Genomic DNA, 14,456 nt, shown 5'->3' with positions numbered 1-14,456 from the left:
ATTCATCAGTAAAACTCTCAAAAACTGTTTTGTCCTAATCAATTATCCTGTTAAATTTTCATGTATCATAATTTTAACTACATTTAAATAGGGATTCAATCATATTTTCTTTTCTAACCTGTGTCTAATTCATCTCACTACTTAATATTTAAACACAAATTCTTTTTTCCACAATTCAAAATTAATATTCTAGTTCTTTTTAATTTGAAAAAAAAATAAACTAGAAAACAAACAAATTAAAACTGAAATTTAGTCAAGAAAGATAATTCAAGACTTAAAATTACCAAACTAATAAAACAGGAAATTTATTCAAAATAAGCAATAAAAACAAACCAAACAAATAAGCAAATAAACAGAAAACAAAATAACCGAAAAATAAAATAAATAAAATAAGAAAAAATTCAAATAACTGAAAAGAAAAGAGAATTAGAAAGATAAAACCATATTTTTGCTCAATCCTCTCTTCTTAAGAAATCATCCAGCTTTTTGTTAAAAAATTTATCTACAGTCTTGCTTCATTTGCTGGATCTGCCCCCCTGAATAATAGAACCTGTCCCCAGGTCAAAAATACATAACCTACAAAATGATTAGGAGGCATATAGGATTTTTTTTTTATTATTCTTATTTACTTTTATTTTTTATTTTTTATTTTAAATAAAATCAGCAAAGGTAATAAAACAACATAAAACTAAAATGTGGACTGGGTTGCCTCCCAGTAAGCGCTCGTTTAACGTCATCTAGCTTGACGCCTGTTTATTTCAAGATGGACAACTCTCTTTGTTGCATCATGTTGTATGCATTCTTCCTCGTTACAAGAACATCTTCAACCACACGATAAGGATCTTTGATGGATCTTTTTGCCAACTGCATCTTGGTGGGTTGAACCTCCAAATCGCCTAAATACAGTGCAGCCTTGTCCACAGATAAAACGCCTATAGACACGGGAAGATTAAAACCTCCTAAGTTCTTAGAATTTTGAAGCAAGTCCCTTTGAGTCATGATACTGCATCTAGCCTCCAACTCTCTATTTCTCTCTTCAATATAGCTCCTATTCTTCAGAAATCTCTCAAATGTTGAATCTTGCTTCAGATTTCCTGCAAAATAATTCCTAGGGAGCAATTTGTCAAAGAATTTTCTGTCCTTCTCTGTTTTTGAAGGAGGATGAGGATATGATAAATCTTTTTCAAGAACACTTCTCTCCTTATTTTTAATTTTTTCTTCCTCACTTCTTTTCATTTCTCTCTCTAACTCCTCAGTCTCATCTTCTTTTTCAGCTATTACCTTATTGCAATGCTCTTTTGGGTTGGTTTGGTTGTCAACTAAAAACTGACCACTTTGTATTTCTTCAAATTGTTTAGCCACTTTTCCCATTTGGATCTCTATATTCCTGATTGTTGCCATGCTATTTTCTTCCATTATGACAAGCTTTGTTAGGGCTTCTTCAACTTTACTCATTCTTTCAAGCATGAATGGATCCTCAACTTCAGGTGAATTGTTCAGATAAGAACAGTGTCCATTAGGATGATCACCTCCACAAAAATCACACATGATTGAGTGACTCTGGCTTTGAGATGAATGCACAACATATAACTGTTGGGACAATTTAGCCATTTGTGCGGTTAGTTGCTCAATCTGTTGTGTCAGAATTTTATTTTGAGCCAAGAGTGCATCTTCTAACGAACCTTCCTTCTGAGTATTTTGTTTATCATGTTGGGATTGATAATCAGTTGACGCCAATGCAGCAATAATCCTTGTCGCTTGTTCTACATCAAGAGTCATCGTTGTGCCTCCAGCTGCAGCATCTAGGAGCATCTTTGTGTCAGATCTGAGACCGGAGAGAAATATGCTCAGTTGAGCAATATCTTCAAACCCATGATTTGGGCATTTTCTAAGTAACATTTTAAATCTTTCCCATGTCTCACAGAATGATTCATCTACTCCTTGTCTGAACACAGAAATTTCAGACTTTGCTTTGATGTAGCGAGAAATTGGAAAAAATCTTTGCAGGAATTTTTCCTCTACCTCCTTCCAACTAGTGAGACTCTGATTTGGAAGTGATCTGAGCCAATCCTTAGCCTTTCCTGCCAATGACAAAGAAAACAAACGCATATAAGCATTTTCAAGATCACTTGATTGAAAGCCCATTGTTCCCACCAATTCATAAAATGTAGACAAATGTGAACATGGATCCTCATGATCCATTGCTTTGAATTGATGAGTAATGATGATAGTGAGAAAATTAGGATTTATTTTCAAGGCCTTAGCGGTAGCAGGTATTGCGATACTAGAATAATGCCTTGGTCCTTGGTACATGACATAATCTCCAAGTGTCCTCTTAGGAGGTGGTGCTTGCTCTTCTGCCATGTTGCTTTCTTCCTAAAACATATTAGTGAGAAAAAAAAAAACAAAGTATTTTTTTTTAAAAAAATAAAATAAAATAAAATAAAAACAAATCTGCAAAATAAAATAAAAATAAAAATAAAACACTAAAATGACGTTAAGAGAAAAATAACAAAAATATTAAAAACAATATATACAGATAAAACCAAAACTAAAAACAGAATAAAAGAAAACATAAAAACAAAAAATAACGTACATAAAAATAAAAAATAAATACTAGGAATAAAATAATAAATAAAATAAAGCTAAACCAGAATAAAACTAAAAAATATAATTGTAAACAACTAACAAAATTTCTAACTAACTTACGTAAAAATAAAACTTAAGAATAGTAAAAATAATAATTAAAACAAATAAATAACAGTTACGTAAATCTAAATAAAACTACGTAAACTAATCCTAAAAAAAACTAAAATAAAATATAATAAAACAAAATCAAAATCAAAACAAAATAAAATAAAAATAAACTAAATTAAATAACGTAAAGAAAAGAAAAGAAAATAATATAAAATCAACAACTTTCTTTTTTTTAAAACAGCAAATCTATAATAAAATAAAATCAAATCTAATTTTAATAAAATAAACAAAATCAAAACAAACAAAAAAATAAAAATAAAAATAAAATATTTACAATATTTAGGAAATTATACTCAACAAATCAAATCTGTTCCCCGGCAACGGCGCCAAAAACTTGATGACTTTTTACGGCAAGTGCACCGCGTTTGTCAGAAGTAATAATTGTCCCTAAGGACGGATATCGATCCCACAAGGAACAGTGAATTATCAAGTACAATAATCGCTAAATATAGAACAAAACAATTAAAAGTGTATTGAGAGTGGTTGTGTTGGCGATGATCAATAAGAAAACAGACAAAGAATTAATTATTTCAATTGGAAAAATAGGGATTAGGTTTCATCTCTCTCACTCTCATGTATGTATTTTGATTAACATGTCAATATTAAGTTTTTTAATTGAAATTGATGCCCGTATAAAAATCATTTATATCGATTCCTCGCATATAAAATCCTTAAGAATGTTCCCTAACTATCGATCCCTCGCATAATTATAAGAACAACTTAGAACGAAGCTCGGACGTTTAATAGCAATTAACATTTCAAGTCTATTCCTAGCACTCAAATATGTTAAGTATTGTTGTTTAGGTCCGAACCCTAAAAATACCTCCCGGTCAGATTTAAGATTCTCAATTTGTCACGGAAAATTAAAAGTAAAACAACAATACCAATAATCAATCAAGAACTGAATATTAATATATAAAATATCACCTCAATACATAAGAGTTTGAGCAGATTACTCCCAATCCCAAAGGGTAGAATTAGCCACGCATACTTCTATCACCTTCCATTCTCCCAATTGGGTTACAATTCACTCTATGGTGTTTTCCTCTCAATCTGCCACACTAAGGTTGAGCCTCTAGCCCTCTATTTATCCTAGTTTTCTAGGGTTAGGTTGTTTCCTATGTCGCGCTAATGGGCTAAATGATAAAACATAAAAAAAGGCCCAATCTTTCTTTGCATCTTTTCCATTCTGGGACCTTTTATCTTTATCTTTTTAGCTCAAATCATTCATCTTTAATCCAAATCTCCAATCTTCCTTAGAAATCTGCAATTAACACCAAATTTGGGAATAAAATACTCTTATTCAAATAAAGATCATAAAAAATGTAAAAAGGTATAAATTCATAAATTAGGGATTATTTTATATGTAAATTAGCAATAAATCCTCATAAGTGCCTATATTTTAATATGAAATATTACTGAAATTAGACACTTATCAGGCATCAATAACCAAGTACCTGATCTTCAAAGTCTTGCTAGCTTTATCTAGGTTGAAGGTGGTGTACTGGTCAATGTACCCCTTCGTACCTACTCGCTCCCCCGAGAAGCCCACATGGTCGTCGTAGGGTGTCATTTCCTCTATTCAAATCCTCATAGATTTGAAGGTCTTCCAATAGAGGATATCGACCGAACTTCCCTGGTCCACCAGGGTCTTCATGATGGTGAAATTGTTTATGTCGACCGATATCACCATCGAGTCATCCTGGGAGGGATCTACCCCTTTGAAGTCATTGTCTGTGAACGTGATAGGTGGCATCCTCGGATGGCCACGAAGTTGACTTGATGTATTGCCCGCAAATGCTTCTTCCTGGCGCTGTTCGAACTACCCCCTCAAGCAAATCCTCCAGCTATGGTGTTTATGACCTCGCGGCTCCTCCTTCAGTCATCTCTTGGAGGGTCGTCCCTCCTCGTGCGACGTTCATGTCGTCGATCGTCTTCCCTTGCTTTTGGAGGAGTGTGATCCCTTTTCATTGACGTTTCTTCCTGACGTGGGTATCGTCTCGTGGTGCCAACTCAAAGCGCCCCTTTCAGAGAGGTGGGGAAGACTCGGCATAAGACTGCGTCGTCTGTGGTATACAAACTCATATGAGCGGTATACGCATCCATGTGTTCATCAGGGTCGGTTGTTCCATCATAACAGTCCCTGTTGAACCCCTTCCACTTGTCTGGCAGAGGAACCTCCACGACGAAATCAGTGAAAGGGTGGCGACGACCGATCATTGCCATCCTGGTTGTGTTCAGCGATTTTTGGGATGGGATTCGCGCCATCCATCTCCAAGGTCAGGACCTTGTTCTTCGGTTCCCTCTCGGTCTGAGGTCCGACAGCAGTGGTGAAGGACCTACAAACCTAATTGGTCGGGTCTAGGTTCAACCCGACCTGGTTCTCCTTTTGGAGATTCGTAATCTCGTCTTTGTTCTTCCTGGTAGCTTCCTCGTGCACCCTCTTCATCTCAGCTAACTCTTTCTGTAGAGCCATCAACATTGTTGTTTGGTCTGCCTCTGACATCTTCTCACTCCCCATGCTTCGGGTCGATACCATATACTATTGCTTCTTCACATTTATCCTTTGGGCCCCACGGTGGGCGCTAATTGTTCTCGAACGGGTGTTAGGGCCTAAAGAACGATTGTTCTTCTACTCCCTTCGGTTGGTCGCTGTCGCTATTAACTTCCTGCTTCGCCTTCCTCCTCCCGATCGTCTGGTCTCACAGGCTGGGATGGTACCTGCAGAAGGCACTCCAACACTCAAGTAAGTCAGGGTGTCGGCACTCGGGTGTGAGAGTAATATAGATAATGACGTACCTGATTCTTGGAATCTATGCTATTTTATATTACCTTAATGGCCCTTCACTAGTGGGCCGAATTAGGAGGTTGGTTCATGTTTATGGTTGTGTTAAATAGCTCTTAATTATGGATTAACCTTGTTGACTTGGTCAACCCATGGCTCGTCGTCATGGGTCGGTCGACCACGTGTCGTCGCGTGACCTCCTTATAGTGGTTGTGTGGTTAGATGGTTCGAGTGTTGACCGACTCACTAAGTCGTCTGGTCATGCCAGTACAACAACAAATCAGGTATATCCATTTTTATGACTATACACATTAAATACGACACATCAATAATATAGCCCATGATAAATTGTATAAATAAACATATCAGACAAAGCAAAGGTACATAATTAATATACTCATTACACACCAAATTTCGACAACTTAGTTGAGCATTAGAGTACCTTTTGTAGGTACACTCCTTACCGAGAGCCGAAGCTTGAGACTTAGGAGCGAAGGAAGGAAGAAGCAGAGGAGGAATCAATTGTTCAACCGATTACCCTTACTGTCTCAGTGCCGTTTACAAGAACACATTGTATCTTCATCCGTTAGTACGTCTTGTATCTATATTCCCTACAATGTGTGTCTCATGTATGGTCTGATGTATTATTTCTTTTTGTGTTGTACATGAGTGAGCTTGGTTATAATATCACACACCTTATAATGTTTTGCTATCCTCAAACTCTTAGATTCTTTGATGTGATTCCACTAGCCACATAGAGAATGATTCTTGACATTCTTAGGAATCACCTTGAGCTGGACATTATAGAGGCACTTTTCTTATAGTTGGATCATTGTTCTAAGACAAGAACTCACCAAAAACTAGTACCAAATCCCATACTCATTTGGATGCTCCACATATTGTCAAATTGAATCAACAAAGAGAGGTAAAATTAAAAGGACCGAACAGAATTGAAAATTAAAAGACAAGAACAGAACATACTTGCTGGAAAATTAAAATAACCGAACCAAAAAGCTCAAGAACACAAGACAACATGAACAATTGAAAGAGAAGGAAGGAAGGAGAAGAGAATGCTCATGAAGATGGAAGGAGAATGGATGATCTCGCCACTAGAAGTGTGGAATGCTCCTAGATGAGAGTGATGCCGCCACTTGAGGACTCCATTGATCCATCAAGATAAGACTAGAGAAGAAGGCTCAAAGCTCTCCAAAGTTCACTCAAAATTTGAGTAGAGTTTTCTTAGATTAATTCCAATCTGAATTTTACAAAGAGAGCACCTCTATTTATAGCCTAAGGTGCTGAAAATGCAAGCTAAACAATTTCAAAATTCCCTCCTAAAACATTCTAGAAATCGGCGCCTATTTTGCAAAGCTTTCACTTTAGCACCTCCTATTCTACTCCTACACCTATCTACTAACACCCCCCCCCCCCTAAAACTCCTAACTAAAGACTAAAAGATGCTTTAACAATAGAGGTTTCTAATGTTTCCCTCTAAGCACCTTCAACAATATTCTTTATTATTTAATACTTGGCCTTGCCCTTCATGAGATGAACTTGGGCTTTTTGGGCTTTGGCCTTCTTGGGCTTGGGCTTGGGCTTTGGGCCTCATCTTTTACAAAGAATAATAAGAAGAACTTTAAATGTGAGGGCGAATGATCTTGTCCTTCATTATTAAAAGCCTTCTTTATTTGATTCGCATCATTCTTAGTCTAATGGGTGATATATCATTGACTCCTAAGCAATGTAAGACTATTCAACGTATAGGAACAAGCTAACTAGTCGAGAGCTAAGGAAACCCTAAACCCTAAATCTTTGGAATCACTTTTCCATTTTCTTGGAGAAGAGAGATTTGTTTTTGGAACCTCGTCAATTCCTTCAAACGACGTTAATGTTCTCACCTCTAATCCATTGAAATAACATCACTAAGGTCAATCACAATTTTATCTTTAAAAGATACATCCAAAGGTTAAAAAAATATAGCTTATTAAACATAAAAAAAAACATTCAATAAAAAAGTTGTTTCTTCATTTAAAAAACCTAGACCCATACAATTATTTAAACAGTGTCTTTCTTCCCCGTAAAAAGCCACTAATGTTTTTCCTGTTTTTGTCCAATATCGGTTGCATTTACTTAGGGTTCATGTATGCTTCTTCAACGGTAATAAATTATTCAATGTAGTCACCAACGGGATTTTTAGGTGACTCAGTTTTGTCCTTTATCCCCTTTTTGCTTTTTATTCCACTACAAGTCCACAACTAAAACTTTTCCGTTCTCTTTTAGAGAATGCCAATGACAAGTTTCTCCTCAGTTTCCAAATTGACACAAAATAATAAATGAATGACTAAAAAAACGATAATAATTATTACAAAACGAACATAAACAAAAGAAACGTACCAAAATAATTAGAAAATATTAAATATATTTGTTATCACATAATCTGATCAGAAAAGGACGGAAGTCGCCGGAAGAAGTTTGCGGGGATAGACGGCATGTCGTCGCGGAACCTTGGGTGACGCAGGTAGTAGAATCCAGCCACCAACACAAAGCCCCTAAACGGCACCGCGTAGAACACCAACGACATCATCAAACAGAGCAACGCAAATATCCCCGTGGCACGTGGATCCCGCCAGCTAAACAGTGCTTCCAAGCGCTCCCCCTGTGCCGCCACGTCACCCAGCAGCGTCTGCACCCTCCCAGCGAGCGCGCGCACCCTATCGTACCTGATCTTAACCACCTCCGGTGGACGCGTGGTCGGAAACCCGTCGAACTCTTCGTCCAGCTCGTCCAGGCTCACCATGTCCACGTACGACATCCTCGGATCCATGTTCTCAGGCATCCTCTGTCGGTAACGGAACCTCAACAGTAAAATCAGAAAAGCGTACATGAAGACAGTGGGAAGCACTAGGTATGGGCACAGCAGGATCGCTGCAAGCAGCATGTGGACCAGAACCGTCGTCGGAGGGTGTACCCACGTGCGGATCCTGTCCACCCAACATAGTAGCGTCGCCGCACGTGAGAGGCATCCCACCACTCTGAACCAGTTCGCCTTGCTCCGCCTCATGCCCCACATGTGCGTATCAGAGTCCAGCATGAACTGAACCACTTCCTGACCCAAAGCCGGTTCAGACCGGGCCAGCCGCGCCGTGACTATCTTCATGGCCGTTTGGCGTAAAATGTCTTGCTGGGCAGGGCCCAACGGACGAACGTAGTGCATTCTTGGTAAAATTGGGCTTGCGTAGGCCTGCATTAGACTCAACCACGAGGAACATGAAAATCTCACTGCAATCTCTAACTCTCCCATTCTCTTCGCACCACCTGGTAACAAAACCACCAAGGAGTAGGAGTGTACGTACACCCTGTTTGTCTCCAGTGTGGACAACCGCACACGAACTTTCCCCAATCGACAATCTCTGTGAGGCTTTCCATCTTCCCCACGCTTGTACCTGCCGTTATCAAACACTCCAATGGTGAGAACCGTGCAAGGATCGTAAACATCCCACGTGTATTGTTCATTCCATCGCGGGTTGAACCGATCCGTAATAGTTCGTGTTCGGACCCACTTGGGACCGTATTTGGCCACCACGAAAGCGTCTGTGGTGCCCTGCGTTCCATCATTTGTCTTGACCGGAAGAAGGTTGGCCGCGCCGCGAATCCCAACCTCCAGCAAACCGATAGGGGGCTTTGCGAGTTGTTTCGCCGAGGGTCGAACGTCGCTGGTCACGTGAGCAGCTTCGTCGATCACGTGATACCCACCTTCCAGGCATACTCGGACGTGAATCCTGCCTGTATACGAACGGCTCTGGTCTTCGCTGGATAGGTTGAACCATCTGGACTTGGGCTCCGTTTTATCATCAGTTCTCCGCTCGATGGTTGCCACGTGAACTTTCGCATGACCAACTGTTTTGGAATTTGACACGTCCTCCACTGTTATAACAAGAAACGGCTCAAACGGCTCGGCTGCTACTAAGACGAGCTCTTCATTCCACGTTGGGTTAGCTGAGCCGGGTGAGGTTCTACCTGTTTTGAAAACCTGGGCGCCGAGCTGAGCCTTTACGTAGAGCTCTGGATTCCGAAACTTAGCCTCGGATCCCGAACCTAGTTGCAAATCCTGGGTTTGGATGACCGTTAGCCTCAGATACCAAAGCTTCGGAGACAGGTACACCTTAGCTCGCGTCTCAGCTATCAACCCACCGGAATCGGACAGCCAAGCCTCCTGAAAAGCCTCGTCGGCCTGAGTCCCGATCCAAACGGCTAGCATGAGTTCATTTCCCGGCGTGGTTTCTGAGTCCATTGAGTACCATTGCGGAGCCAGAGGACTATCCGGAGGAACTCTCTTAGGCACCTCTTGCAGATCAAAGGATACCGTCCCGAGACAACTCTCTTTCTTTTCTTCCCCTTCTTTTTCCTCCACTGACCAAACGGAAACCTCTAACGACGTCGAGTTCAGACCCTCTTTATCGAAGGCGAAAACCTGATCCCAGTCTTTGCTCTCACTCTCGCTTTTGGTCTTAACGCTGTGCGTCCCAATCAAAAGATTCGCGTAAACGCTCGAACCATTTTCCACTTTGGCTCGCTTGGTCTTCACGACACGAACAAATAAAAATGGCATGCGATCCACGAGGTCGTAAGCGCCGCGGCTCCGATCGCCACTCCGGGAACACAGTTCACGATCACTCACATTCAGATCCACACGCTTCACAACTTCGTGATGCCTTTCATTCGCTTGCTTCAGCTTCTCTGTCTGCACAATGGGAGGATTCGACGGCTCCGGTTGCGGAGATGCAGTTTCCGCTGGTGCCTCCTCCTTTGCCTTTTCTTCTTGTGGTTCTTCTTTCGGTTTATTCTCATCCTGCTTCTTTTCCTCTGCTTCATCTTTCTTTATCTCTCCTTCTGGATTCTCCGGCGGCTTCTCCTCCGCCGGTGGTGCTGACTCTGTTTTCTGCTCACCTGTGTTTTCTGCTTCCGGTGGATCGTCTTCCACGTACCAAACTTTGAGACCGAGTTCTCCTTTGATCTGAGAGAACACGCTCCTCTTCTCTAACGGATAGTACTCAACCGTTTCGGAACCAGACTTCACAAACGTGCTTCCAGATATTTTCACTTTGCCTAGAAAAGTGCTTCGTTTCCCTGTTTTCTTGTCGTTGTAGAGATTCACCTCTAGTGTTTCCGAAGCCATGGAGTCTTTATCGTGGACAATGAACTCGAGCCTCTCGTCCCATTGAGGATTGAGATCTCTCGTTTTCGTGTTTGTTCGCCGTCTCTGGCCATCGAAGTCCACAATCGCGTAAGCACTGGCGGTTCCTTGACCGTCCTTTGGCATGAGGTTCTTGGCGTTGCAAACTTCGACCATGAGCTTCCTTCCAGAAGTTTCCCCCATTGATAAATCTGGTGAAGGTTTTTGAGAGGCAGAAAAGTATTAGTGTGAAAACAGAGAGGGTTTCTGTTTCTTCTTTTGCTTATTTGATAGGATTGGTGAAGATTAGGGGGAGAAGAACGTTTAAAGAAGGAAAGCGAGGAGCGGCACACGAAGAACGGGAGTTACACGTGGCAGAAAAAACCAAAGATAACAGTTTTTAGCACAGAGTAGCAACGTGTGCACTGAGGCGGAGAGTCAGCGTGCCTGGTGCTGCCCACATATATATATTGTTTTTTTGAAACTTTAAATTACGTTAAATCAGATACTTATTTCCACAAATGGATCTGTTGGAAGATAATTATGGATATAGAACTATTTATTATATAAATTGAAAATTCATTTATGGGAAAGCCAAATTTTTACCTCTTTTATGTGTTTTTAACACCGAAACCCTTTTAAAATTGGATTCTGGATCAAAATTTTGGGACGATTTTTATTTTTATTGTTGGAGGGTTGTTAGGTGGATAATCGAAATTTGTTCTTTGGTAAAGTTGAATTGTCACCTGTCTTTTTGATAATGAAAATCTTTCTATAATTCAGTTGAGGGAAGTAATTTGTAGAGAGTTTGTTTTTTGACGTTGGAGTGATGTAAAACGAATGGCCTGACTTTTGTATTTTTGGTAATGAAAATCTTTCAATAATTCAGTTTTGAGGGGGAGGAATTTGTAGAACTTTTTATTGGCGTTGGAGTGAAGTAGAACGAATGAGGGTGGTCCACTAAGTGATTGGAATTCCAAATTCTATTTTTCAATTTTGGTGTCTTGGGTTGTGATTTTTTTTTCTTGGTAGAGGGTGGAAGAGAAACAAGAAAGGAGAAATAAAATAAAATAAATTTAAAAACAAAATTGTAGGTAAAAATGATTTTGAAAAAAATAATTAAAAATGGAAAGAATAAATATTAAATGAGAGGGTTATGTAAGGTTGAATATAATTTTGTTAGTGTTGAGAATTACAATGGTACTAATACGTATGATCGACACGCTGACATGATTCGATTTTTCTAACCGAGTTGACCGAGACATCCACGGACGACCAAGTCAATGGATACGTTCAACCATTAACATTCAAATCAAGGTTAATGAAGTTAAACTACCATTAAAAATTTGGTAATACAATCATAAGTGTGATTCATTCCACTAATCAGACCCAATGAGGTAAGTTCATTAAAATAATATAAATAGCACACATTCCAAGAAACAAGGTACGTCATTATCATTGTACACATACCCGAGTACCGAACACCCTCTTTACTGACTTGAGCGTCAGAGTGTCTTCTGCAGGTACCTCCCCATTTGACATTCACCCAAGATTGAGAGTCGAAGGAGTAGCGTGACGACCGGAAGGATCACAGTAGAGCCCTAGCAACCTGCCCGAAGAAGGAAGACGAAGACTTCAATAGTTCTCTAGGTCATATCTCCCTAGCAGGAACAACAATATTTTTAAATTTTAAAATAGAAGTAAATATACATTGAAAGTTACACTACAAGAAAAAATTGTTTTAAGTGTGTTTATTTTTATATTACCTATGGTTAAAACTCCCATTAAGTTATTTACTGTAGTTTCCCCGCTAAACCATCCCTGGAGAAGGTGTTTCCCAGAGTTTTTTAAACTTCAGGAAAAGCCTTTCAGAACCCCAATTAAATATCATGGGTTTAAGAACCTTCGTAAAATACCATGGATTTCAAAATCTTCGTAAAATACCATGGGTTTCAAAACCTCCATAAAATACAATGAGTTTCAAAACCTCCGTAAAATACCACAGGTTTTAAAACCTCCGTAAAATATAATGGGTTACATAACTTTCGTAATACCATGAGTTTCAAAATCTTCGTACAATATCACAGGTTTCAAAATCTCCCTAAAATATCATAGGTTTCAAAACCTCCATAAAATATTTTAAAACTTTTGTAAAATACCATAGAACCTTGTAAAAAAATACCATAGGTTTCAAAACTATGAAAATTTGTTTTTTTTTTCATTCATTTATCATTTAGACATTCATGTATTTTTTAAACCACAATTATTTACATTTATTTTATTTATTTATCTATGTTTTTAAAGTACTTTTTCAATAAATAAAACAAATAAATAGATATAACATTTATCAATTAACATTATATCTATAATTAAATTAAAATTTATACAAAAATATATATCAAATAGACACATTGAAATTCAAATTCAAATACAAAATATAAGTTAAAAAGTTACGAAAAATCAATAAAAACGAATACTACTATGAAATACTACAAATAAAAACCTAACATTGTTTACAAAAACACAAAATAGTACAAAAAAAATAAAATCATTTTCACATTAAATTATATTTTTCAACGATCATATATGTTCTTCTTGATATCCATAATTTGTTGTATTAGATGAAATACTTCCTTAATGAAAAACCTTCCATATAAACGTGTACCACAAATTACAAATGTAAATCTGAAAAATAAATTATTTTTCTTCTATGCTACAATAAATTGAAAGAACTACAACTAAAAATACTATGAACAATACAAGTATAGATACAAACCCTCCATTTAGAAAATAAAACTCACACACCCTAAGCTATCAAGTAAAGGTGCATTCATCAAGTAAACATGATTACGAATTTCCAGCAGCCACCTATACTTTGCTATTTCCAAATTACTTCTTGTGAATCCGCACCAAATTTCGTCAATTGCCACCACCAGAATTTGCTTTCTAAATTGAATTTTCGCTTGAACACTGAACCATTATCCTAGAACCAATTGAATCCAACTTCCACTTTGTAATTTTACCAAACACCTTTTCTGCAGTTCTTTCAAAGCTCAAAACAGATTCACATTCACATTTAATTTTTACCAAATAACAAATTTAGAGCAAGAAAAAAAGTAGCTTTGCTTCACCAGAAACTCAGTCAATGAATCATTTCACAGCTTCTCCCCAACACTTCCACTAAATCACCAATGATTCACTCAAAAAAATTCTAAAATCGTTAATCAAATTAGCTGAGAAGAACAAGGAGATTATCTTGAGAAATCAACTTATTTGTTTTTCAAACTTCAAATTGCAGTTTTGAATCCAACTCCTACGTCGTTCATAGTTGAAGACGAGATCGCGTGTGTGAAGCCTGACTATAGCTCCACGAGAATCGCTTCAGCTTTGATTTTAGCTCGTACGAGAATTGTCAGAGTCCTCGTCCAATTAATGAATTTAATCAATTTTAAGTTTCCGGTCGTCTTCTCCGTTCAACTTTCTGATTACAGTCACCGGAAACCGCCACACCTTCATCGCACCATTTCAATGTTCTCCCATCAAACTGACACGCCTATTTAAGATGAAGAAAAACGCAAACCCTTCAACAATTTCGTTCACCGGAAACGCCGCTTTCGTTCATCGATTTAGGTTGTCGGAAACGCAAAAACCTGCGTTCTTGACTCTTCCAACACCACACCGCTTCAATTGGATTTCGCACCAAACTGACATTCACCACTGTTGTTTGCATCGTTTGAAGGC

The 14,456-nt window shown here is 38.4% G+C and overlaps 1 protein-coding gene and 1 pseudogene across 1 annotated transcript; one reads left to right on the top strand and one right to left on the bottom strand.

Moving 5' to 3' along the window:
• The first annotated feature begins 1,867 nt into the window (after nucleotides 1–1,867).
• LOC137838939 (small nucleolar RNA R71) lies at nucleotides 1,868–1,973 on the top strand (annotated as a pseudogene).
• A 5,885-nt stretch (nucleotides 1,974–7,858) lies between these two features.
• On the bottom strand, nucleotides 7,859–11,149 carry LOC137837318 (multiple C2 domain and transmembrane region protein 14). Its single transcript, XM_068646295.1, has one exon. It carries the CDS (start codon nucleotides 10,917–10,919, stop codon nucleotides 7,971–7,973), a length of 2,949 nt encoding a protein of 982 aa, XP_068502396.1. The 5' UTR covers nucleotides 10,920–11,149; the 3' UTR covers nucleotides 7,859–7,970.
• Nucleotides 11,150–14,456: the final 3,307 nt, after the last annotated feature.

Source organism: Phaseolus vulgaris, chromosome 4 (assembly GCF_000499845.2).
Source record: "Phaseolus vulgaris cultivar G19833 chromosome 4, P. vulgaris v2.0, whole genome shotgun sequence".
Classification (NCBI taxonomy): domain Eukaryota; kingdom Viridiplantae; phylum Streptophyta; class Magnoliopsida; order Fabales; family Fabaceae; genus Phaseolus; species Phaseolus vulgaris.
This window is presented reverse-complemented; position numbering and strand designations above follow the sequence as displayed.